This window comes from Gossypium hirsutum, chromosome A09, assembly GCF_007990345.1.
Source record: "Gossypium hirsutum isolate 1008001.06 chromosome A09, Gossypium_hirsutum_v2.1, whole genome shotgun sequence".
In the NCBI taxonomy this organism is placed as follows: Eukaryota; Viridiplantae; Streptophyta; class Magnoliopsida; order Malvales; family Malvaceae; genus Gossypium; species Gossypium hirsutum.
In genome coordinates, this window is record NC_053432.1 from 84,980,759 (window position 1) to 85,007,562 (window position 26,804).

The 26,804-nt window shown below is 33.2% G+C and overlaps 5 protein-coding genes across 7 annotated transcripts; 2 read left to right on the forward strand and 3 right to left on the reverse strand.

Annotated features, from left to right (window-relative positions):
• Window positions 1-327: 327 nt before the first annotated feature.
• Window positions 328-3,673, forward strand: LOC121206451 (autophagy-related protein 16). 2 transcript variants are annotated; one of them, XM_041077388.1, is made up of 5 exons: window positions 328-577; window positions 723-849; window positions 1,611-1,792; window positions 1,886-2,081; window positions 2,580-3,673. In XM_041077388.1, coding segments are annotated over exons 1-5 (1,530 nt in total). In that variant the 5' UTR covers window positions 328-575; the 3' UTR covers window positions 3,603-3,673. The 2 variants fall into 2 exon arrangements, with proteins under 2 accessions (XP_040933322.1, XP_040933323.1); XM_041077389.1 differs by lacking the exon at window positions 1,611-1,792 and having other exon boundaries at window positions 377-577.
• Window positions 3,674-4,256: 583 nt separating this feature from the next.
• On the reverse strand, window positions 4,257-9,265 carry LOC107931509 (CBBY-like protein). Of its 2 annotated transcripts, XM_016863416.2 has the most exons (8): window positions 8,822-9,265; window positions 8,658-8,728; window positions 8,015-8,173; window positions 7,166-7,232; window positions 6,357-6,452; window positions 5,316-5,362; window positions 4,855-4,935; window positions 4,257-4,533 (listed from the first exon to the last, which is right to left on the reverse strand). In XM_016863416.2, exons 1-8 carry the CDS (start codon window positions 9,122-9,124, stop codon window positions 4,410-4,412), a joined length of 948 nt encoding a protein of 315 aa, XP_016718905.2. In that variant the 5' UTR covers window positions 9,125-9,265; the 3' UTR covers window positions 4,257-4,409. The 2 variants fall into 2 exon arrangements, with proteins under 2 accessions (XP_016718905.2, XP_016718907.2); XM_016863418.2 differs by lacking the exon at window positions 6,357-6,452 and having other exon boundaries at window positions 8,822-9,258.
• A 2,262-nt stretch (window positions 9,266-11,527) lies between these two features.
• On the forward strand, window positions 11,528-19,777 carry LOC121206453 (lysine-specific demethylase REF6). Its single transcript, XM_041077390.1, has 7 exons — window positions 11,528-12,735; window positions 13,697-13,775; window positions 13,932-13,999; window positions 14,073-14,223; window positions 15,388-16,085; window positions 16,526-17,113; window positions 17,221-19,777. The coding sequence occupies exons 1-7, from the start codon at window positions 11,859-11,861 to the stop codon at window positions 19,602-19,604; spliced, it is 4,845 nt and encodes a 1,614-aa protein (XP_040933324.1). The 5' UTR covers window positions 11,528-11,858; the 3' UTR covers window positions 19,605-19,777.
• A 696-nt stretch (window positions 19,778-20,473) lies between these two features.
• LOC121206066 (protein NOI4) lies at window positions 20,474-22,489 on the reverse strand. The gene is made up of 3 exons (XM_041076253.1): window positions 22,409-22,489; window positions 21,529-21,783; window positions 20,474-20,749 (listed from the first exon to the last, which is right to left on the reverse strand). The coding sequence occupies exons 1-3, from the start codon at window positions 22,487-22,489 to the stop codon at window positions 20,717-20,719; spliced, it is 369 nt and encodes a 122-aa protein (XP_040932187.1). The 3' UTR covers window positions 20,474-20,716.
• Window positions 22,260-24,704, reverse strand: LOC121202906 (heme chaperone HemW). Its single transcript, XM_041077391.1, has 2 exons — window positions 23,798-24,704; window positions 22,260-23,526 (listed from the first exon to the last, which is right to left on the reverse strand). The coding sequence occupies exons 1-2, from the start codon at window positions 24,592-24,594 to the stop codon at window positions 22,902-22,904; spliced, it is 1,422 nt and encodes a 473-aa protein (XP_040933325.1). The 5' UTR covers window positions 24,595-24,704; the 3' UTR covers window positions 22,260-22,901.
• Window positions 24,705-26,804: the final 2,100 nt, after the last annotated feature.

Sequence of the window (26,804 nt, forward strand, 5' to 3'; positions counted from 1 at the left end):
TATTTTTATTAATATAAATACCTTTGTAAAATATATTTTACTAAATTTTATATTACTAATGAATCATGATATAAATAAACGAAAATATTTTATATTAAAAAATATTTATAAAAATATATGAATGATTATTACTGAAGTGGTAAGGATATTTATATGATTTAATGATATTATATTTGATTTCCAAATAATAATTTTCAATTATTAAACAATGAAAATAATTTTATAATAATATTATATACGGATAATTTGATAATTTTACTCATCAACTCAATCCTTCATTTTATAGATAATATAGATATATATATTTTTTTATATTTAATACTCAATAATGATTTAGAAGTTTTTTAAAAAAGGTCAAACTATGGATAAGTGAAAGAGTGAACTTTGAAAATATTCCAGAAATACCTTTTGAGTAATCTCACAATTACAATCTGACTATAAACTTCATTTCATTGAAGAACCCTTTAGAGTAATCTCATCCTTTTTCTCTCAATCTCTCGCAATCCCTTACCCCTAAAATCCAAACCCTAATTCGAATTTCGATCCGAATTCGATTTTTCTCATCCAATCTTATTATGTATGTCAATCAAATCTCCCACTTCCTTCTTCCATTCTGCAAAAAGAAAAAAAAGAGAGCTAATTGGGTTCAATTTTTTGAAAGAAAAAACATTTAATGTCAACGAAATTCTGCTAAGAAACAAATTATGCTCAATCTTTTTCAGGTCGCGAGAGGTTTTAGCGAGGGAAGCTATAAACCACGCTTTTAAGGCGCTAAAGAAACGGCATTTAATTGAAGAAGGAGCTCATGCTCCTGCTTATATTGCTCTTTCCAGGCCTATCATCTCCCAGGTATGTTTCTTTTTTGGGTTTTTAATGATTACAATGTATTGAAAATTGCTACTTTTTCAAAAGAAAAAATGTCAATTTGATATTGGAGTTTATGATTATGTTGCAAGATTATGAAAGCAAATGGCTCTGGATTAAGGAATTAGTTAAATCATTAGGTTTCCATTAGAATAGAAAGGCACCATGCAATATTGGGATATGCTATTTAGACTCGGGTGTGAATTTTGGATCCGAATTAGTGTATGTTGGGTCATTTAGAAGGTTCTGCTGCTATGTTCGATATATATCGGACACTGATACTAAAAGTAATATGAAGAGGTGGAACAAAATAGATATTTGGTAATTGGATATGTTATTTGTACTTGGGTGTGAGTGTCGAATATGGATATATTCAATTTTGTCGAAGTTTTTCTTGGATTTTTGGATATGTTATTTAGACTTGGGTGCAAATTTCGGATTTGAATTAGTGTATGTTTGGTTCTTTAGAAAGTTCCGCAGCTATGTTCCATATATATTGGGCACAGATACTTCAAGTAAAATGAAGTGTCAGAACAAAATAAATGTTTGGTAATTGGATATGTTTTTTGGAGTGGGGTGAGTTTCGGGTATAGGTATGTTCAACTTTTTGTATGTTTTCCATGGATATGTGGATCATATCTCCGTACCTATGTTTGAATAGACGCTGAACATGAGTGTTAAACATGGATACTTCATGAAAATTGAAGAGTTTGAGTAACATAGGCACTTGGTGAATTTCTTTGTAGGGTTCGGAATGGAAAGAGAAAGCAGAAAACTTGGAAATGGAACTTCAACAATGTTACAAAGCACAGTCTAGATTGTCCGAGCAACTAGTGGTTGAAGTAGCTGAATCTCGAGCTTTAAAAGCTTCTCTACAAGAGAAAGAAATGGCTATTGCCGAATTGGAGAAGGAATTGAACCAAACCAGGTTTGGTTTGTGTTCCTTTTTATAGTGTGTGCTAGATTTCTAGATTTGAAGTAGCTGTGAACGGAATAATTGACAGACTGTTTATTCTTGCAGGGATGAGTGCTCTCAGCTAAAGACAGATTTAGAAGAAAAAATTCGAGCTTTGGAATTGTTGATGGTCGAGCATCAAGAACTGAAAGCTCAATTAGAACAAATGGCTATTAAAGCTAAAAACGCAGAGGCTGAAAATAAGATGTTAGTTGATCGTTGGATGCTTCAAAAAATGCAGGATGCTGAACGGCTTAACGAGGTATGGTATATCGTTGTCACGCTCGGTTCTGACAGAGCATAATTTATTTTTCGGTGAATGTACCTTAGAGGTCCCTCTATTATAGGAACTTGATCAAATTAGTCTCTCTATTATTAAATGGGAAAATGTTGTCCGTGTACTATTAAAAAGAATCAAATAATTCCAAATTGGAATAGAGTTGACATTTACTATTTAAAAAATATCATTTATTGTTTAACTGAGTTAATATTTTTAAAGTTTTTACAGTTCTGTAAATGAAATCTTCTGTTAATTTTTAAGACATTTTTTATGCAATAAATATTAACTTTGTTACGAGTGGACTTACTTGATTCTTTTTAATAGTATAAGGACTAAATTGATTCATTTAATAATAGAGGGACTAACTTGATCTAGTCTATAATACAGGGACCTCTCAGGTGCTTTAACCTTTATTTTTCAGTCCTTGTGTTTTAGATTACAATATTAGTGGTTACTTTCGTTTTTCTATAATTAATTTAGGCAAATGCGCTTTACGAAGATATGATTGAGCGGCTAAAGGCCAGTGGTTTAGAAAAACTTGCCCGAGAACAAGTGGATGGTATTGTCCGTAGAAGCGAAGACGGTGCTGAGTTCTTTGCGGAATCAACCGTTCCTTCTGTTTGCTCACACAGGATCAATGCACATGAAGGTGGTTGTGCTTCCATACTGTTTGAGTACAATTCCGGCAAATTGATCAGTGGGGGACAGGATCGATCAGTCAAAATGTGGGATACCGGTACCGGATCTTTAACCCATAACTTTTCCGGTTGCCTTGGTTCAGTCCTTGATCTTGCAATTACTCATGACAATAGATTCGTAATAGCAGCAAGTAGTTCAAACAACTTGTTTGTATGGGATGTCAGCTCGGGACGAATCCGACATACTCTCACAGGTCACACAGATAAAGTCTGTGCCGTAGATGTAAGCAAAGTTTCGAGTCGTCATGTCGTGAGTGCTGCTTATGATCGAACGATAAAAGTGTGGGATCTGCAGAAAGGTTACTGCACCAACACGATAATTTTCCACAGCAACTGCAATGCACTTTGCTTCAGCACAGATGGACTGACTATATGCTCAGGTCATGTCGACGGGAATCTCCGTTTATGGGACATTCGGACCGGAAAATTACTTAGCGAAGTCGCGGCACATTCACTTCCCATCACATCTATCTCTCTGTCCCGAAACGGAAATGTCGTATTAACGAGTGGTAGGGATAATGTGCATAATTTATTCGATGTACGATCTTTGGAAGCTTGTGGTACATTCAAAGCAACCGGAAATAGGGTAGCATCGAATTGGAGTCGCTCGTGTATTAGTCCGGATGACAATTATATTGCTGCTGGGTCTGCTGATGGATCCATATGCATTTGGTCGATATCGAAAGCCGACATAGTAAGCACTTTGAAGGAACATACTGCACCTGTTCTGTCTTGTACATGGAGTGGACTTGGAAAACCATTAGCCTCTGCAGATAAGAATGGGATTGTATGTACTTGGACATGATCCACTACTTATCCATACAAGGAATGGATATTAAACTATGTTACTATAAATTATAAGTCGGGTTTGTCAAATATGAGTATGTTTCTAATTGTTTGTACATGGAATGGATGTTTAACCATGATACTGCAAAACTTGGGTTTGTCAAATACGATTATATATCACAGATAAAAGTTCAATTTTTCAAAAAAAAAAAAATTGTACCTTGAGAATTTTTTGTGGGTTCATATATGTTAAAGTACTTGGGAGGTTGTAATATTATAAGGGTTGGATTAAATTAATCTTTCTATTATGAAATAGATTAATTTGATTCGTATACTATTAAAAAGAATCAAATAAGTTCAAATTATAAAATAGCTAACATTTTATTGTATAAAAAATATTTTGAAAATATTAACTCTATTAAATAGCATATGATGTTTTTTAAATAGTAAATTTTAACTTTATTTTAATTTGATCTTATTTTATTCTTTTTAATAGTACAGGAATTAAATTGATTTATTTAATAATAGAGGGACTAATTTGATCTTATAATACAATAATCTCTCAGGTACATTCACCTATATATATACACGTGTGTATGTTATACCTTTGCATTATTGCAATTTTTTTAGCAGTTTCAGCTTGAACCAACCATTGAAAACCAAGAACAACAAATTGAAGCTTCAAATGGGAATCTAAATTTCCAGATTTAAAGTGATTTTTCAAGTAGTCGTCGCCAAAAATTTGACAATTATAGACAACGAAATTAAGGCATTGATCTCAACAAACAATGATACAAACAAAACGAGTGTTTTTTTTTTTTTTAAATTAACTAACATACTGTTTCTCAAGAAGGCTTCCACAGAATGCCAAATCGAACCGTTCCTCTGGTGGATCTCCAATGCAATCGAACACTGCATCGGCATTCAAGAAGTCTTCATCGGCTGTATAACTGCAACCATAGGACAAACTCAGTGTTAAAACATGAATCGTTAATGCACTGCATTGACATGATTGGAAAATCTTGCTACCGGTTTTTGAGAAGTTTTTTGGTTCTCAGTTTCCGGTTTTTTACTTGTTCTGGACGGTTTACTAGTTTTCCAGTTAAATGTATATGATTCAACCGTCAGACTGATCGATTCCTGGTTGAACCGACCCATCCAGTCTGTTTAAGCAGTTGGCTCAACAAAAGAAAAACTGAAAATCGATTTTAATGATCCAATTCAGCTTACAGTTTGCAAACACACGTGTCTCGTTTAATAAAGAAATTTACCCGCTCTTTGTCACTATGCAAGTCATTCCGGCAGCTTTGGCAGCAGCAAGTCCTATGGCACTATCTTCTACAACAACACAGCTAAGGAACAAATTTGGGAAGGAAAAAAAAATCAGATTTCATCTCAAAACATATATAAGCAAATGTAAGTTAAACAAAAGAGAATATAAATAAGCTTTTCTATTTACTGATCTTTCAGTATTGACATGTCTATGCGATTGGGACTATTTATTTTTCTTGGAGTACCCCTGTCCAACATCGGTATCCAACAAATATATAGACTTAGGTATATATGATATTCTGAAGACTCACCAAAAAAATTAAACAGCCTCTTGTTGGACACACATTTGTGTCTAACACTCACAACCGAATACAAGGAACATAAATATTTCGTTTTTGTGATTAATTTGTTATTGTTTACGTTGAAAAACATCGGAGAAGGCTCTGTTATGATGCAATACCTTGAAGGTTCAACACCGAGAGTGTTTGCTGCTAATGTATAGATGGCCTGCCATAAAGAACATGTACTCTTTTAAGTTAATCCATCTTCATGTAGATATACGTATGAATGAACTTGAACTATGTAAACTGTAACGAGTCAGTTGTGAACCACATCGAAAGAAAAAGTCTAATTAGAGGGTGCCTATAGGAGCCTTTAAGACTTAAAAGACTAAATAATACATTACTTTTAGTAAATTCAAGAAAAAAGCTAATTTATTAATTACCTATATTTAATAGATATCACTTTCATATTAGTGTTGCTCCGATTCTTTATTTTTTTATTAATATTTGTGTCCGGAACTCTTATCCAACACATTTTCAGACAAGTATGAAGATATGATTCTCCAACAACCTCTTGACCGAGTGACAAGTTGTAGGCATGAGATATTGGGTTTGATTCCAAGCAACCCCTTTCCCTCTCTCAATTATCAAAAAAAGAAAATGTTGAGCAGAACCATATAAGACATATTCCCATAGCTGACACTTACTCCAAGTCCAAACAACACAAGAATTTAGAAAGCCTCTTCAGTAATTCTTTGGTTAAAATCTTCACAAACTTGGAATTTAGTCTTTGTACCTTTATTTTTAGGAATTTATTTCCTATACTTTTCAAATTTTAAAATTAAAAAAAACCTCACTGGGTAGCTATCTAATTAAAAACATGACATGTAAGTAACCTGAATTTAACAAAATAATTTCAACAGTGTTAACAGTTGAACCTACATTTTGAAATATGAAAAGTAGAGGGATTAAATTTCTTGAAATAAAAGTATAGGGACTAAGTTCCAAATTAATGAAGAGTGCAATAACTTATGGCATATTTTAACCTAGTTCATTTTCTTATTTTACATCCAAAACTAAGTTAGATTTCTGTTTTTGAAGGTCGTGGCAGCAAATTCGTACTACAGCTAGGCACTTGATGGAAGCTTTAAGGCATGTAATAATGTGTTTCAACTAGATGTAACTCGATTAAATTTCAAAATGAGGGATGAAATACTCACTGGATCTGGTTTTTTACGAGGAACCACATCTCCAGCAAATATCTGGATTTTTTCTGCACGTTCTGGTCCCAGTAAACAAGAAACTACTGCAGAGACCTATAAAAGAAGCATATACATACATACATACATACACACATACATACATACATACATACATACATATATATATAATATTCAATAGTAAGAAATATGATAAGATGATCTCAAAGTCTTTATATAAATCTAACTTTTAAAGGGACAATATCAAACTTCAATGCGTAATGTGTAACGGATTTGTTCATGAAGAATAGAACTGAAAATTCAACAAGAACCCCCAGTGCCTAGTTTATTTGAGACTTAAAAAATATGCCATACTTGGACTCTTCATTTTGCTTTAGTACTCATATCCGACATATACTTTGACATGGATATACGGGTATGACTTTCAAAGATCTTCTAAATACCTGAAAGAACTTAGAAAATATTGAACCCATATCCAACACTCACACCAGAGCCCGAGTAACATAGCTGAAACTCATCCATAAACTTGGCAATCCGTGTATATGTAATGCTTTCTGAATATGTCAATTGTGTAAACAATTAAACATGGACACAACACAAACCATTAAAATATGTCTTAACCATGAATATTAAACATGTCAGTGTTAATCACTTCTAAATGCATCGTGTTGTGCTTATTACATAATTTTCATGTCTAATAGATGTGTTATGTGCGTTTTTATGTTCAAAATGACTGGATTTAATCATCCTTGGCAAAATGAAATCAATCATACAGTTAATCATAGCTGTATAGAACCTGATTAGCATACCGCCTTCTCATTGGATGTACTGCACACTGCAACTTTTACTCCTTCCCCCAAAGCTTGATCAATCAACCTGTTTGATATGATTACAAATAACTCAAAAGGGCTAGAATCTGGAAATCTAAAATATCTCAAAATAAGACTAAATCTTCTAGTAAAACTAAATTAAATGAATGTTATTATGCTAAAACAAAAACATTTGAGTAATTAAATGCAATGTTATTGGATTCGGGTGACTGCCAAATATGTGTATGCGTCTCATATACTAACTTTTTCTTAAGTTATTCTTTGCAAACGTACTAAAGAATGACGTTTATTATGAACCCAAATCCTTGAATATTATATCTAACAAACAGTTTGAGTCATAAAATGCAATGTTACCTGGACTAGGGCAAATGCCAGATATGGGTATATGTTCACATACTCAACTTTTCTAAGCTATTATTAGTAAACATGCTAAAGAGTCACATTTATAGTTAACTTGAATCCTCTAAATAATTTAGTGAATGTTATGCTAAACACAAAAACTTGAGTAACTAAATCCAACGTTACCTGAACTAAGATGAGTGTCGGATAAGCGTATGTGCCAGATACCGAACTTTCTCTAAGTTATTCTTTGTAAACATATCACATTTATGATTAACTTGAATCCTCTAAACAATTAAGTGAATGCTATACCAAACACAAATATTCAAGCTATGAAGTCCAATGTTAACTGGACTCGACTAAGTGTTGGATATGGCATACGGGTATATCTCCCGCAAACTTTTGGAAGATCATATCATTCTGAATATGCGTTGAACACAAATGTCAAACAAGACTGCATGGATTAATAGAAGTAAGAGAGGGACTAACTTGGCTACACCGGGACGAAGAGGTAGCAATCTATTTTCGATAAGAGCCATGAACAACTCGGTTTTTCGTTTATGAAGTGAAGCAATGAATGCTTTTCTTTCTTCTTCACTCTTTGGAGCTTTATCTGGCCAACCTGTCTTGTTAAAGTAAGCTGTCATCCTACAAAACACAGAATTATCTGAGTTTGCTTTTGGTAACTTAGATTTGATTTAGAATTTTTTGAAATTACAATAAAATATATCTAACCGTTTCGATCAGAATCAATCATTACAGGTTTTATTGGCTAGTAATATTAGTGTGTGATAAAATGATCTCCAAATTCAAAGTGTCAAATTCATGCATAAAATGTGTAATAAAATACATATAAATGTAGTATTAATGATTATTTTTCAAATTCTTTCATTTGTCTGCCCTAAATATTTCTGAAATTCAAAATCCATATTTTTATACTTTTCAAAAATATAACCAAATTGAATCCTAACTAATTTATACATTCATATCATTCTCACAATTTACATAACAAATGATACGCAAATCCAAAATTTCAATTTCATGCTTCCAAACACAGCTGCAGAGAACTTCAAATTTGAATTAATTTGAAAAAAGAAAAGAAAATAAAAAGTACTAGAAGATATTAGATTACCTTTCTTTCCCACCACCAATTTTGAGCAACTCTCCATACAAATCTACACCCCAAGTAACACCCAATTCTTTCTGCAAAATTTTCACCAAAAAACAAGAACCCCTAAATTTCAAAATTTACAAAAGAAATTGACCCAAAAAGATAAAAAGAACAATTGAATTTACTTCATTGAAAGTGTCATTAAACGAAACCCGGTGACCATCCTTCTCAGTATCAACGAGAACACCATCGCAGTCAAAAAGAAGAGCAGATGGAAGAGTATTCGAAAAAGAAGCCGATGAGCATTTGATCTTGAAGGCAGTACGAATTTGCTTCGTTATCTTCGTTGAAGAACTAAAGAGTGAAGAAGATGGTACGTTCTTTGCAATGAATAAATGGGGGTGACTGAATATAGAAGGTTTAGCTTTAACAGTTGAAGAAGATGAAGGAAATGTTGGTAAAGAAAGAGAAATGGCGGTGGAAGCCATTATCAAGCTGTGATTTTAGCTTCAGCTTTTTTTTTTTTTTTTTTTGCTTCTTAGCTCTTTAACAGAAACATTTCAGTTATGATTGGTTAGCCTGTTTTTTAATGTCTTATCTATCTCTCTAACTTATCCGCCACAATTTCCCACAAATACATATTCGGTGTTTACAACCATGGAATCGGGTCGGATCTCTAATTCAGGATACGGATCGGGTCAACATAATATAGTCACACAAATAAAGTGAAAAAAAGAAATAAACAAAATAAAGTGAAAATAGGTTAGTCAAGGCTTATCGGATGGGATTAAATAAAAATTATTAAATTTATTTAAAAACTTGAATTTTAATAATCAAATATTTTTTACGTTTATAACATATTTATATGTATATATTATGTAATTAATATCAAAATTAAAAACCATAATATAATATAAGTTTTAAAAGAATTAATTTATAAGGTAGCAAGAGAACCAGGGGCGAAACCCGGGGGGGCAGGCATGGGCCCCGGCCCCCCCTAAAATGGGAAATTTTCATTTAGGCCCTTTATATTTTTTTAAAATTTTAAATTAGTAAAAGTAAAATTCCATTTTGGCCCCCCTAAAATTATAAAAATTCAATTTAATCCTTTAAAAATTATAAATATATAGACTATAAAAAATTAAAATTTCCTTCGGCCCCCAAAATTTTTTTCTGGCTTCGCCCCTGAAGAGAGCTATATACTAAATATTAAATAAATAAAATATATTTTTAGAAATTGAACTTTTAAATTTATACTGGGTTAAAGTTGACTATAGAGTCAAAAACATGAATAAATTTTCTACTCAATTTTGGACACGAAATAATAGTACAAATGCGATATTGGTATGGATCTAATGCAAATTAAATATAATATGTATTATGACATGCAATTTGTACCAAAAAGAAATATCATGACATGCAATGATTAGTTTGAAAAAATTATGTAATAAAATAAAAAATATATATAATTTTAAATAATAAAACTGAGTTAGTTTTTAAAATTTACATAAAAATATAAATTAATAATTAAAATAATATTTTTATTTTTTAAAATTAACGATTATTGGTAAATTCACAATTAAAATAGAATTTAATTACGATTCAATTAAACTCTTAAATAATAAGGTAAATTACATCAAAAGTCATTAAATTATTAAAAATTTTATGTTTTGATCACTTAAATTTAAAAAGTTATAAAGTGATTAATAAACTACTCGAAAGTTTTCATTTAGATCATTAGAATGTTAAAATGATTGTTATATGATCCTTTTTATTTCCACTGCCTACGCCAATAGAAAGTTTTCAATTCTTTGCTCTTCTACAGTTTAATTTTTTTTATAAAACATTTTTAAAAGTTACAAAATTACAAATCAAAAGTAAAACAGTTTTGTCTTTGATCTATAACATTAATTGATTGATTTTGATCTAAGATATATTCTTTTACTTCTTAATGGGTTTCGATCTACTATATCGATCATCAAATCATCTTCATTAACTGCATTTAAAAAAATAATTCTAATTATTTTTTTTATATTAAGAAACAAAAATGTCGTGACAAATGCAGATCCTTTTTTATTTCATACGTATAAACATTTCATAAGGAAAAAAAGAAGAAGAAGAAGAATTCTTGCAAATTAACATTATTTTACGCTTGTCTGTGTGCAGCCAAAACAAGACATCCGGCATTGGTGATGAAAATTTGCAGGTTTTTATGGCAGAAATAGTCATTGCCTTGGCTTCTTTTCACTTTCAGTTACGAACAGTACAAAACAAAACAAATCGTCATTATGGTGTAATAATAATTATATAATAATGCTATTAATAAATATATTCAAGATTCGAATTATACACAGTTTATATCCATCTAAATTGGACAAGATAACTCATAATTCAGGTTTATCTTATAATAAAAATTAGTATAATTAATGAAATAATCAAATAATGATACATGATATATCATATGTATCTCATGCTGACGACTGAATCAAATTTCAACTGAAAAAGTGGATGTAATTTTTAACGTAAAGATCAATTTATTTTTGATCTAATGTATAAAGATTAATTAATTCATTTTTTATTGAATAAAGGAGGCAAAAATGCAATTAGTCTTGCTATTAAGAATTAGTTCTTAAACGTTATATCAAAGAGTAAGTTGATTATTCTATTAACAATTTTATTAATTTTTACTGATTCTTATATATCAACATGAAATACACATTACCTACCGAGTATAATTATTTAGTTATTTCACAATCACGTTAATTTTTAACATTAAAAATGAATAAAAAACAAAAAATATATGTAAAAACTAAGTTATTTATTTTTTTAAGTAAATAAAATAATATGTAACTTGACTTCAAATACATGGACTCTATGACAATTTTAACACAAACACATTTATTATTTTTCTAAATCCTTATACGATAAATTCATCGACGAGATTACAATGGCAATAACGTAAATTAGAAGAAATATAGTGTCATTTTCATGGTTTACCTGCCCTGCTCTGCCCCTGCCCTGCCCACCATATCTTCCACTTGCTCTGTAAATTATATCAACAAAAGAAAAACAGAGGAAAAACATAAAGAAAATAGAAAATGGAAGCTTAGAAGAATCTGAAAACTTTAACCTTTCTTTTATTTTCTTTTATTTTTTTGTTTATAAAAATGAAATCTCAATGATTATCCCCATTCTTACCCAGAAAATTTACACTTCATTTTCATGGCTGCTTCAAGCCTTTCACCAGAGCCAAGCCAGGAAGTGTTTCCATGGCTGAAGTCTTTGCCCTTTGCTCCAGAGTATAGGCCTACTTTGGTAGAGTTTCAAGATCCAATTGCTTATATTTTCAAGATCGAAAAGGAGGCTTCCCAGTATGGAATCTGTAAGATCATACCTCCGGTGCCACCTGCTTCTAAAAAAGCTGCAATTGGGAACCTCAATCGGTCCCTTTTGGAACGTGCTGTTGTTAATGCTAGCTCCGATTCGAAACCCGCGCCTACATTCACTACCCGCCAACAACAGATCGGGTTTTGCCCTCGGAAGCAACGGCCCGTTTTGAAATCGGTGTGGCAGAGTGGGGAATACTATACTTTCCAAGAATTCGAAGCGAAAGCGAAGAATTTCGAGAGGAATTACTTGAAGAAATACAGCAAAAAGGGTTCCCTTTCAGCTTTGGAAATCGAAACCCTTTTCTGGAAAGCGACGGTTGACCAACCTTTTGACATTGAGTATGCTAACGACATGCCTGGTTCAGCTTTTGCTGCTTTGAGCTCAAAGAAGAGTAGCGGTGGAGGGCGGGAAACAGGGGAAGGAGTTACGGTGGCGGAAACGCCGTGGAATATGAGAGCGGTTTCGAGGGCGAAAGGGTCGTTGTTAAGGTTCATGAAAGAGGAGATTCCGGGTGTTACTTCCCCTATGGTGTACATTGCAATGTTGTTCAGTTGGTTCGCTTGGCACGTAGAGGATCATGATTTGCATAGCTTGAATTATTTGCATATGGGTGCTGGGAAAACATGGTACGGTGTTCCCCGGGATGCTGCCGTAGCTTTCGAAGAGGTCGTCCGGGTTGATGGCTATGCTGGAGAGTTCAATCCTCTTGGTGAGTTTAGTGTACTATTAATTTTGTCTCCTCTGTTTCTTAGTAAGCTACTGGAGGAAATTTGAAGTACTTTTGTTGACTTAGCGTAAGTAGTAATGTAAATGAGAAATCTGTGTCAATAAGCTATTTGGGTTCTGGTTGAAAAAATGGAATCTAGGTTGGTCATTGTCGAGTTGAGCTCGAGCTCGAGTAGCTCAAGCTATTAGTAGTTGACTCAATTAGCATAATGCTTGACCCAGTACCTTGAAAGCCTAAGCACAAATAGTCAAGCTTGAAGTGAAGTATGAGAATCGAGCTTGAGTGCTTCGATTTGTTGTCTCAAATCGAGCTTTAAAAGTGAAATTTTCTTGAGCTTGAGTTGAGCTTTATGCCTTGAGTTTCATCTAAGGTGAGTCTAGTGAACTATTAATTTTTGTCTCCTCTGTTTCTTAGTTAGCTAATGAAGTCCATGTCATTTACTTGCGTTGACTTTGCATAAGCATTTGTCTCTATTGGATAGCTTGGTGAGATTGACTGGTTTGAGCAAAGGTCAAAGGAAGAATAAACTAGCTGTAATTATTCCCAAAAAAAGGGAAAAAAAAAAAACAAAGTGCCCCAATTTAAGTTTTCTCCAATGGTGTTAATCGAGTTTTTAAGGGATGTTAGCATTATAATTAGTAAGCATACATTAGCTTTGCATAAGTAGAAGCCGTATTGGATAGCATTGGTGAGATTGACTGGTTTGAGTGAAGGCTAAAGGAAGAATAACATGAAGCTGTATTGGATAGCATAAGTGTAGCATTTGATTAAAATATTTTACTTTCTAGTGTACCAATGGTTTTTTTTTTACCATTTTGGATTGGTTTAAATCTATTCCAGGAAGTTTCTATGCCTCAATGTTATTTTTTTTAACTAGAAAAGCAACTCAATCTTTTATATTTAAGTGATGATCCTTATATTGTACCTTTTTAATCTATATTAGTTACCTTTTCTACACTTGGTGAAAAGACCACAGTGATGTCTCCAGAAGTATTTGTTCATGCTGGAATTCCGTGCTGCAGGTGATTTTAGTTTACTCTGCTATGCCTTGTAGAAAATTTTCCATTTATTACTTTTATAATGAATTTATCATCTTAGAGTCTTATAACGCGATTTAATTGCCCTGTTGAGGGATGGTTATTAGACTTGTTCTTACATTATCATTATTCTCAAATCAGGTTAGTGCAAAATGCTGGGGAATTTGTTGTCACTTTCCCTAGAGCCTATCATTCGGGTTTCAGTCACGGTGAGACCATCAAATCTTTATTAGATACTATCAAAGGAGGGAGCTTATTTCATCTATATGTTATTGTCATTAGGATTTAACCTTGGAGAAGCAGCTAATATTGCAACTCCAGAATGGTTGAGAGTAGCCCGAGATGCTGCTATTCGAAGAGCTTCAATTAATTACCCTCCAATGGTCTCCCATTTCCAGTTACTTTATGATCTTGCACTCGATTTATGTTCAAGGTACGACTCACCATAATACAGTATGATTCATTCGGATACCTCAGTTTCTTAATTTCTTGATGCATTCTCGAGTACTTTGAATATGCACTTGAATACATATGACATTTAATTGAGTACTTTCTGCACTGCTGCAAATATGGCAGGTAAATGCTTAGAAAAAAATTTATATTTGCTCATTGCTTATTCGAAGTTCAGTATGAGTAGTGATGGCAACGGGGTGGTTTTTTTCCTGCCCTGACCCCAACCGATGCTCTACCACCATGCCCCGACATCAACTTTAAAAAAATTTAACCCGCTCAGAACCCGAACCCAAAAATTAATAGTGTACCCGACTCCAATCGGATCAGACCCGAGTTCAAACATTTTGAATTTTTTTTTTCCTGAAATTGTGATTAATAATTTTTTTTTTTAAATGAAAGGTTTTGGCACCATTTCCCATTAGATTTGCTTTATGATTTACTATTGAAACTGTCATGTGCTAATATGTATACACACACGTTACAATTACAGCACAGCAAAAAAAAAAAGAAGGAACAAAGGTCTTTGTTCCTTACAAACAGGGGGACTTGGGAAATAAATTAAAAAGAGAGAAAGAGAGGGAGAAATAAACTGGAGTGAGAGAGTAGTATAAAGACTAGTAGTAATATATTTTAGGGATTTTTCACTTAATCAATATTAAATATGTATAGAGGGGTAAATTCATAAATATCCCAGGGCGGGGTGGATTTATTCTAAACCCTTCCTGGCAAATTTTTTAAAATCAACCCACCTGACCCTCTCTGGTCAAATCGGTTTGGAACCTGTCGGTTTCAGGGTTTTTTGCCATCCCTAGGTATGAGTGTCGGATATGTGTCCGACACTGGTATGTTCAATTTTTACTAAGTTTTCCCATGTATTTGGAGGGTCATATCCCTATATTCATATCCAAATATGTCTCAAACATAGGTGTCAAACACGGGTATTTTAAGTAATGTTCTTCCCATACTTTTATTCGTCATTATAATCGGACTTCATACAATTTAAAGGACAAAAATCTTTGAAATTTTATCGGCATGTGCGATATTTATACCAAAAGTTGTTTGTATGATGCTGAACTAATTAATCGAAGTGCAATAACTTATATTGTGTATCTTTTCCTCATTTTTGTTAGGTTTCTCCTTGCAGGGTACCTACGAACATTGGTGCTAAACCAAAGAGTTCTCGCCTCAAGGATAAGAAAAAATGTGAAGGGGAAACCTTAGTTAAAGAATTATTTGTGCAGGATCTCATACAGAACAATGACCTACTTCATATTCTTGGAAAAGGATCTTCGGTGGTACTACTCCCCAAAAGTTCTACCAATATTTCTCTTTGTTCTGAATCACGTGTGGCATCCCGATTAAGAATAAACCCGAAGATGTCACTCGGTTTATGCCGCTACAAGGAAGCAATGAAACCGTCACAAGTCTTAGCTTTTGATGAGATAATGCAATGCAAGAATGAAGAAATCAAGGGAATAAAAGGTTTCTATTCGGTGAAAGGAAAAACTGTTTCTACATATGAAGTTGATCGAGATTCTTCTTTTACTGGAGCTGATTATTTGTGTAAGGTGCCATCACAGACCTTAAACGCGAACATTGAAAGAGAAAGTTCTGTTCAAGGTGATACATTGTCGGATCAGAGACTGTTTACATGTGTCACGTGCGGAATATTATGCTTTGCTTGTATTGCTGTACTTCAACCGACCGAACAAGCAGCTAGATACCTCATGTCAGCAGATTGTAGCTTTTTTAATGATTGGACCTTTGGTTCTGGAGTAACATGTGACAGGTTCACCGCTACTCATGGGGATGGAATCACTTCAGAGCAAAATCCTTCCACAAGTAGGTTATATATGGAATTTTTTGTTTATTAGCTAATCTTGTTTATGTGATTTAATGCCATTCCTTGTGCTTGTGGGGTTATAGCTTTGTCTTTATGATGCATGTAGTGTTTGTATAGGGTTAACAACTAAAACAGAAGCGGGGGTCCTAGGAATGATTGTAAGCAGAATAATTGGAATTTGGCTCGAAGTTGTTCGGTTCCTAGGATTCTCATTTCCAAAGAACAATAGAGATATGATAATTTGAATAAGCTTTTGTTAGGGCTGGCAAGACCATTGGTTGCTAACATAATTGGCTTGATAACTAGGTTATTCAAACTCAGGTGTGAGTGTAGGATATATATATGGATGGATGGATGGTAGCCTTTCTACTCTACAATTTTCCTTAAAATTCATTTACTTTTTTTTAACATCCCGGGTTTTTGTTTTTCCTTGATACAGGGGGGATGAATAAAACTGCCCCAAATGCTTTATACGATGTACCTGTTCAATCTGTTGAGGACAAGTTTCAGATGAAAAATCAAAGTAAAGAAGTTCCGGAAGATACTAAAGAAAGGAGAAATACTTCTGCTCTTGGTCTATTAGCTTCAACATACGGAAATTCATCTGATTCCGAAGATGATAATGTTGAACCAAAAGCTACTGCCTCTGGTGATGAGACGAATTCAACAAACACTATACCGGGAAGGAAACTTCAACATAATGATTTCAAGGAGGAAGCTCCGGTCCATGTTTTCGATTGTGATCCTGAACCTGGATCTAAAAGAAGCCCTCCAACAATCAACCAAGAGTTGGTGTCAAATGGTTTGGGGGATAAATGTAGTGATCCAACCATAGAATCTCACGGTGCAGAGAAAATGAGGTTTAGTAAGGCCTTTACACGAATGGAAAATGCAGATAGTCCGTTTGCTCCAAACTCCGATGAAGGTTCTTCTCGGATGCATGTCTTCTGTCTCGAGCATGCTATAGAAGTAGAACAACAACTTCGTCAAATAGGTGGAGTTCATATATTTCTCCTTTGTCATCCAGGTAGATTTCGGCATACATTATACACAAATGAATTTTGTCCCGGGGAAATGTTTCCAGTTGCCTCTTATTATACATATACATTAACGAATATCTGTAAAACGATGCAGAATATCCCAAGATCGAAGCGGAAGCTAAGTTGGTGGCTGAAGAGTTGGGAATCGATTATCTTTGGAACAACATCTTATTTGGGGATGCTACTAAGGATGATGAGGTGAGGATCCGGTCAGCTCTTGATAGTGAGGATGCCATACCTGGAAACGGTGACTGGGCAGTAAAGCTGGGAATCAACTTATTTTATAGTTCCAATCTCAGCCATTCTATGTTGTACAGTAAACAGATGCCATATAATTCCGTTATATACAGTGCATTTGGCCGTAATTCTCCTACTAGCTCACTGACAAAGTTGAATTCTTATGGGCGGAGGTCTCGGAAGCAGAAAAAAGTAGTGGCGGGAAAATGGTGTGGTAAAGTTTGGATGTCAAATCAGGTTCATCCATTTTTGACACAAAGGGATCCCGGGGAGCAAGAACAAGAAAAAAGCTACCATGCTTGGGCAACTTCGGATGAAAATCTTGAGAGTAAACCAGAAAATATTCGGAAAGCAGAAACATCCAAGGTGGCTAAAAGGTTTACTAGAAAGAGCAAAACAAGGGCGGGGACTACACCAAGCAAGAAAGCGAAATGCATCGAGCCAGAGAGTGTAGTTTCGGATGATTCATTGGATGGTAATTCTCTTAGGCAGCAACAGAGATTTTTTAGGGGCAAAAAACCTAAACTAATCGAGAAAGAGAAGGAAATTTCGTATGATTCATTAGATGATGATTCTCTTCTGCATCATAGAGATCTCTCTCGAAGAAAAGGGGCCAAATTTATCGAAAGGGAAGCTTCTGAATCCGAGGATGTGGAGGAGGATTCTGATGATCAACAGTTCCGGAAAAATCTCGGAGGCAAACAAGGGAAATATATTGTAGAAAATGATGTGGTTTCTGGTGATTCACTTGACAAAACTTCTGCCAAGCAGTATCGGAGGATTCCTAGAAGCTGCCTGGCCAAATTCATGAAGAGAGAAGGTTCTGTATCGGCTGATGAACAAGAGGAAATTTCCCATCAGTTTCATAAGCGAATTCCAAGAGGCAGACATATCAAGTTGTTTGAAAGGAGGCTTGCTGTCTCAGATGACTCGCGAGCAGACAATTCCCTTAAGCAGTACCGAAGAATGCCTAAAGGCAAGCGAGCAAAGTTTTTCGAGAGAGAAGAAGCAATGTCGGATGATGCATCAGATAATGATGATTCTCAAACTCAGCATAGGAGGATTCCTAGTGGCAAGCAAATGAAGTGCATGGAAAGAGAGGATGAATTTTCTGATGATTCACTCGAGGATAATCCTCAACAGCAACATAGGAGGATTGCTCAAAGAAAAGTATCCAAATTTTCTGATCAAGAAGACATAGTTTCTTTCGATTCATTGAAGGGTAATTCTCATAGACAGCATAGGAGGATTCCTAGAAGTCAGCTAACCCAGTTTATCGAGAGGGAAGATGCAGGTTCATCGGATTCTCCAGATGATAGTTCTCTTCAGCAACTTAGGAGGATTTTGAGAAGTAAGCATGCTAAAATTCTTGAGAAGGAAGGTGCAGTCTCTGATGATTCAGATGATACTTCTCCACAGCAGTTTAGGAAGACTCCGAGAAGCCGGCAAGGGAAATCTATTGAAAGTGAGGATGTAGTTTCATATGATTCATCGGACGAGAACTATGGTCAACCGAATAGTAGTTTTAGAAGCAGAAAAAAGAAAGCCCCAACACCACGACAAACAAAACAAAAAGCCCCTAAGAATGTGAAACAAGGGAAACGTCGGACAACAAAACAAGTAATCTCTCAGCAAAGCAAACAAGACACTCGTCGGAATCGGAATACCAAAATTGAGCAAAGTGCTAGACAGGACAATTCATATGATGAAGATGAGATAGAAGGTGGACCCAGCACGCGCCTTAGGAAAAGAGCTCGAAAGCCTTCAAAAGAGCCGGAAACAAAACCTAAAGTGAAGAAGCAAGCTCTGAAGAACAAAGCAAAGAGTGCTTCAAATGCGAAAGTAAGAGATGAGGGAGCAGAATATCAATGTGACATGGAAGGTTGCACCATGAGTTTTGGCTTGAAACAAGAGCTCGTCCTCCACAAAAAGAACATTTGTCCGGTAAAAGGGTGCGGAAAGAAGTTCTTCTCACACAAATATCTAGTTCAGCATCGACGAGTTCATATGGATGACCGACCTCTTAAATGTCCATGGAAGGGCTGCAAGATGACATTCAAGTGGGCATGGGCTCGAACGGAACACATCAGGGTCCACACAGGTGCTCGTCCTTACGTGTGTGCTGAGGAAGGCTGTGGTCAAACATTTCGTTTTGTGTCGGATTTCAGTCGTCACAAAAGGAAGACTGGTCATTCATTGAAGAAAGGTAAAGAGATAAAACATGAATCACGAAAACTGTAAAACTAACATTTCTGATGAACCCGTTGCTTGATCAGCAAGGTAGGTTAGGTGAAGAGAAGGTTAGGCCCCCATTGTTGCCATTTAGAAAACTGTTAATTATGTTTTGTTCATGGGGTTTTATCGTGTCCATTCATTCACTTGCAAATCAGACCAGTTGCTTGGATCTTGAACCACATTCCAGCCTTACCCACTTCACTGCTAAACACAACCTAGGTTGTTCAGCTGCTTGGATTTTAGATATGATTTTACTAAGTTTCCTACAAACAAGGGAAAACAAGATAGACAAAAGTAATAGGGTTAATATACTATTTGGTACTTAAGTAAGTTTGGTTTTAATAGGGTTCTTTTTTCTCAATATCCGAGTTTAACTTTAATGTTAATTTTGGTACATGAGTTTTTCAATGTAGTATTTTTTTTTTCTCTTTTGTCCTAGTTAAGTAAAGAAGGTTTTTCCTTTTTTTTTTCTTTTTTTTATTGTGTCTAAAGTACTTATGTTTTTATATTCATTAGATCACATGATGTTTTTTGACCCGGGTACTAAATTGAATATTAAAGTCAAATTCAAGTATCAAATTGTGAAAAAAGGTTCCTAGTGTCAATTTGAACATTAAAGTCAAATTAGGATAAGACACATTACATTCTTAAGAAGAGAATGTAAATTTGAACATAGGATATGACATTATTGGGAGGAATAGTCACGAATTTTAAACATGAGCCGTAAAATAGACATGAATAAAAAAAGGTAATTACAACCCAAAAATGAACATTAAAACGAAGTAAAATGGATTTGAATAAAATAATAATATATATATGTGCTAATATATACACAGAGAGAAACATAGGAATGATGAACTCAGCTGGAATTGATATTTACAAGAAATATACGTGTTGCATATTTAATTCTCTCATAAATGATTCTGATAGAAAATCATACAAAGGTTAATAACAAAAGCAATAATAATATTCATTCCAGAATGGGTTTTGATTGAACTGGGATAACTTCAACTTAGACAACACATGTAAACAACTTTATTAGGTAGGAAAAAAAAACCATAATAACTGAGGACCAATTCCACTAGAAATCCAGGTAGATTTTTATTGTCAAATTGCCATCAGCCCCATAAATCCTTAAACTCCAATTTACTCTGAAAAATAAAATAAAGGTTGAAATAACAGTAACAATTAAAGAATATATAAAGGAGGTATATTATACTAAAATGGAAGTATGTGAATTTGTTTATTTTTTATCTAATTGGTGTCTAAACTTGAAATTTGACACGTGATAACTTCACATTTTGACACGTAATAAAAAATAAATTTTTTATATAAATTTAAAATGTTAAACTATCACAAATCACCATGCTATTTATCATTTGCACCACTTCAATGTATTTTAACTTTAAAAAATGCATCAATTTGACTTACAATTTTTAAGTTTAGGTGGTAATTAAATAAAAAAAAAAGTCAAGTACCAAGTAAACATAAATTGCCAAATTCAGATGTCTTTATATGTATTAGTCCATTATAATATCTTACTCCAACTCTTTATTTATCATTAAGCATTTGTTTTCAACATCATATTTTCTTACATGAACATATGGATATTATTAAAGCTATCCAAGAAAAATTATTAGGCATGAGTTTACAAAAGGGTAAGGTCGTTTAAAAGTTTTGGATTCCACATTTAGAACTTTTAACTCTAGGTCAATTTATTAAATATATAGATAGATCTCCGACTGATAAACTTGTGTGAGGCTAGAATTAAGCAAATATAAAATATGTTAATAGCATTTATAAACATATCTAATTCTATGCACCTCGAGATATAAGAAACTTTGGAAAAATTAAATATACTAAAATCAAAAACATATTTGTATTCAGCAGTGAGTAACACACCATAACATTATACATATATATATATTACCTTTGGAGTGGGAGGAGATGGGGGAGGTTGATTCTTTTTAGAGGAAGCAGAGGGCATAATATTGGGAGCAGAGCCTTTGGCTTTCTTCTCATCTCTAGCTTTGTTGAATATCACTGTAAATCCTTCAGCTGCAGCTGGATTGTTTACATCCCACTCTCCAAATTTAGGCAATGCTCTTCGCTTTTCCTGGTCAATCCAATCAACATTATCATTAACCTCGGTTCGATTCCATTGATTACAGATACATACATATGACTAGAAGATGTTAAAACGATGAGAAAAATTGGAGATAAGAGAGGGAAACGAACTGAGAGAATAAAAGAGGAATGTTTGTTAATTTTGTTTGTTTAGTAAATTTAACTTCAAAACCAAATTTGTTAATTTTGATTTTACATTTTTAAATTTGAACATTACCTTATCCAATTAATTTTAGTTTGAATATATTCACTTCAACCTTATCTTTCTTCTAGATTTTTATATAGTTCAATTCTTTATAAGATTCATCTATTCAATTAAAAGTTGGATAATTTTTTCAATCCGAAATATTTTATTAATATGAGAGTCCTTTGAATTGATTAATAATGGATTCAACTTATAAAAATTAATAAGAATTTTTTAAGAGAGGAAACCGCAATCCTAATTAATTAAGAATTCTTAAAAATTAAAAAATAGTAAAAATCTAGTTCAATCAATATTTTGCTTGATTCAGTCTATCAGTACCAATTGTCAAGTCAACCAATTCAATACTTCCTTTAAACAGATATTTAAGTCGTACAACCTTACAAACAACTATGTCAATCTCTACTAAAAACTTGTATGATGTTAAGGTTCGATTTTCAAACATACGAATGAAGAATAATTGCATGTGCGTAAAACTTGCTCTCCCAACATTTCTTATGGTCTCCCTTGCCATGCCACAAGCCATACTTAGGCTTGGCTGGAAACTATCAGAAAGCTTCATATTTGCAATCGTTTTATGCACTTTTAAGCAGCAATTGCCCCAATCACAAAGCATATCAATAAAATAAAATAAAAAGCTTCAGATTTGAACGCCCGAATGCAATCGATATCAATTTTCTCGATAAGAGAAAACCACCTTGATCGTGAGCCGAATATAAGCTGATCCTCGCCCGATATCGTCTTCATATTGTATGCAGTTTCAAGCAAAACAACTTTCAACGAAAGGCTTATAAGCCTCACCAAGAGAAGCTATAACCAAGTTCCCAAAATGCATATCAAGAAGCCTTCAAATCGAGCCCCGTTGGCATCTATATCCGTGTTCCCTGCATGGTCCACCGTTCATAATTGTACATCATAACCCCGAATGCAACATGCACCATAAAAAAAGGTTTAACATTTGAAACTCGAAAGTTCTAGGGAGCAATGACCCCAAATGCAATAGATATCAATTCGTTTGATAATAGGAAGCCGTCCGGATCACTGAGCCGAATATAAGCTAATCCTCGTCCGATACCATCTTCATTCAGTGAGGCATTAAATTCATCTGCATTTACAACTCTTCTTTGCTCATTCAAGCAAAGCACATGTCCACTTTCAATGAAAGGCTTATAAGCTTCACAAAGAGAAGCTACAACCGAGTACCCAAATGCGCATAGGAAGGACTTCAAATTGAGTCCAGCCGCAGTTCTAAGGGAAAGCATCACAATATCTGATGCCAAGTCTCCAACATTTATATTAGTGTTCCCAGTGTAATCGACCTTGTCATTCTCCAAACTCCGTACAAAATTGATGTACCCTCCCATTTTCTTCGGTCTTGAAAACCTCATTCCACGTACGTAACTAGCAGACCCTAGGCCAAAACCATAAAATGGTTTGTTTTTCCAGTATGTAAAATTGTGCTTGCATTCGAATCCGTCTTGGCAATAACTGCTGATTTCGTAATGGTTATATCCGGCACCTGAAAGCATTCTTGACGCTGTTCTATAAAAATCGGCAGACTGCACATCCGTAGGTAAAGGAAACTCCCCTGGTGTGTACCTACAAAGGATTCAAATATTCACTTTTCATTCCAGAGTAAAGCTAAACACCGTTCCCAACTCTTTATTTTTCTTAAAGTATACATATTTAACACATTTTTCAATCGCGTGAATCAACTCGTTTTTGACCGGTACCCGACCAGTCTGGTCAGATTCTGAAAATAATAGATATATCCTAAAAAAATCTAAATACATGAAAAAGAGTTTGAATGAATATCCGAGTAACATTATTAAAAGCTACAGATTTTCCAAATAAACATAGTAATACTTACAATGTTCCAAATTTGGTGCCTTGTTCAACTTGCAAATCATAAACGGAGACGTGATTTGGCTGAGCTTCGATGGTCAACTTTAAGCTTTCCTCCCACATTTGTGGAGTTTGATTAGGCAGAGAAGAGATTAGATCCAAACTCCAATTCTCAACCCCACACGATTTCATTATCTCAATGGCCTCATTCACCTCGTCAACTCCATGAGCTCTCCCACAAGCCTTCAACAACTGTTCTTGAAACGCTTGAACTCCCAACGAAACTCGATTCACACCCAACTCCATAAACTCCTCCATTTTCTTAACATCAAATGTTCCAGGATCCATTTCCATTGATATCTCGGCATCCGAAGTCACCCCAAATTTCCCTTTCAACAAATCAAGAATCGATGAAACCAGCCTCGGTGGCACGAGAGACGGTGTTCCTCCGCCGAAGAAGACGGTTTCGAGTGGCGAGTGAGACTCGAAACTCACTCTGGAAGCATTGATTTCTCGGCATAGTAATTGGATGTAGTTCAATATACGGGGATCGTCTTCGTTGTCGTTGGTTTGGGTCGGTGAGTTAGAACCGAGAGCGACGACTGGGAAGTCGCAGTAGTGGCAGCGTTTTCGACAGAAAGGGAGGTGAATGTAAACTGAAGTTGGTGGGAGTTGAGGGGTTGTGAAGATGTTGGGTGCGGCATTTTGTCGAACAGTTTGAATGGGATTAAAATTACCGGAAATTGCACGACACAATAGTTTCCGATACCTGGGTTTGGCCGGAAAAGTCGAGAATATCGGAGTAAGAGTTGATTTCAGCATTACTTGATGAACAGAACTTAGCTTATCGCATTAAAAGATTGGCGGTAAAATGATGAGAAATTCTACTAAAACACCCGGGTATAATGAGTGGTAGATAATGTATAGTCCAAGGGAATACGGGCCGGGCCGACAGAGATTTTATGAATTTAATTCGAGTTAATTGATCTAAATTTATATCTAACCCCCGTAATTTTATGTATTTAATATTTTATTAATTTTAAATATTATATTTTTAATTATAGTAATTAATATAAAGTGATCTCTTATTTTGATTATTGAATAATTAAAATATATCAACTTGTCAATTGAAATACTATAATAAATAATTTAAATAATAATTAAAATATTTTAACATATTCAACATATAATATAATTCACTTTATGTAATCAATGCAAATTAATATTACTTAAAATAATAGGATATTATTATAATTAATTTTAATATAAATTAAGTGATAATTAATATATTTAGAATTCTATTCAAGTGATAAATCTATTTTACGTAAATAAAATTAGCACAATTTATCAACATAATTTAACTAATAATTGAAAATTATCATTATAAGTGTTACAATTTTTTTCCATTTATTTTGTGCTTAAATTTTTATTCAAATAATAAATCTATTAAAAATTATAACAACTTTTAAAATTAATAATTATAATTTAAATTATAATTATTTTTAAATATATAATTATCATAAATTCTATTTTATTTCAAATTTTTAACTATTTTAAATTAAATATTATAATTATTTTTAAATATAAATTTAATAATGTGATAAAAAATAAAAGATATTTTCTTTAGTTCAATAAAATTTCAAAATTCGTATTTTTATATATATTAAATATTATGTTGTATAGATTATAGATTGTTAATCAAAATTTATATTATTTAAAATAATAAATTAAACTCTAATTTAATACGATTTTAATAAATATCTTCGAGCAGAATTCTGCCAAGCTCATATTGTTCTTCCTATTTGAGTTTATCCTTTCCTATATGAGTTTATCCGAGAGATAAGTTTTAAATTTTGTTGAACTTTTTTAATCCTGTAATTAACTAATTCAAGTTTATTTACATCAATTCATATATTGTTTTTTAATTTGTATTCAAAATATACTTTTGATTTAATAGTTATTAATTATAAATTTTTAAATTTTTAAACATAAATAATATATTATTTTTAAATATTTATATTATAATATGATATATTTATTTTATATATCATATAAATTACCTTATTTTATAAAATAAAAATTATCATATTATATAATTAGAAAATAAATTGAGCCCTAATTGTGCATTGAATATTTAAAGCTTAAATTTTGCTTACGATGAGAAGAAGTCGACTATTTCTAAAGAAATTTTAAAAGTACTATTTGGAATCGATAGATTTTTAATAAATTAGTTTTGTCTTTTTAACTTTGCATAGAATGAAAAATATTTAAGACGTCAACAAAATAGAACACTCCCTCGGATCAAAATGTATGTGGCACATGACCGCCTACCATAGAAACGTGAGCATCTTTGTTTTGTAAAGTTTAAACCTTTAACTTAAAGTTTATAGGTCATAAACGTAGGAATACGGTACCACTTAAATTAGCTAGGCCACTTAAATATTAGTTAAGGTTAAAATTTTACCAGATTTTTTACCGTCTATATTTTAAATGAAAATTCTTTTTTTTTGTTTAAAGTCATTTTTAGCTCTAATATTTTTGTTCAATTTTTGTCAAATATTAAATGAGCCCTTGGACTTTTATGTTTAACTCATTCCTTTAGCATGCTTTCGATAAGTCCTACATGAATGACATGAGTTAGCTAGCTTGTTTTACTTGATGAGTCAATTTTGTATCGGATAAAGCTTGGGTAAGGATATATGTATTACTTGGCTTTGATGTTTAAAGGATAAATTTCACCGTTAATCATTCTAAAATAAAGTTGTTTCTATTGTGGTCACTTTATTTATTTTTATCAATTTAGTCATTACTATTAAAAAAATTCTCAAAATGGTCACTAAATAAAATCATTCAATTATTTGATAATTTATCTTAATCGCACATATTAAACATTTTAAGTTAAATTATGTTATTTTTAAATTTTAGTAATTATACATCAACTTTTTTTTTATTTTCATAATATATATTATTTTAGTTAATAGATTTAATTGTTATTATAGGAAAATTTTAAAACTCAAAAAGTAAAATATAAA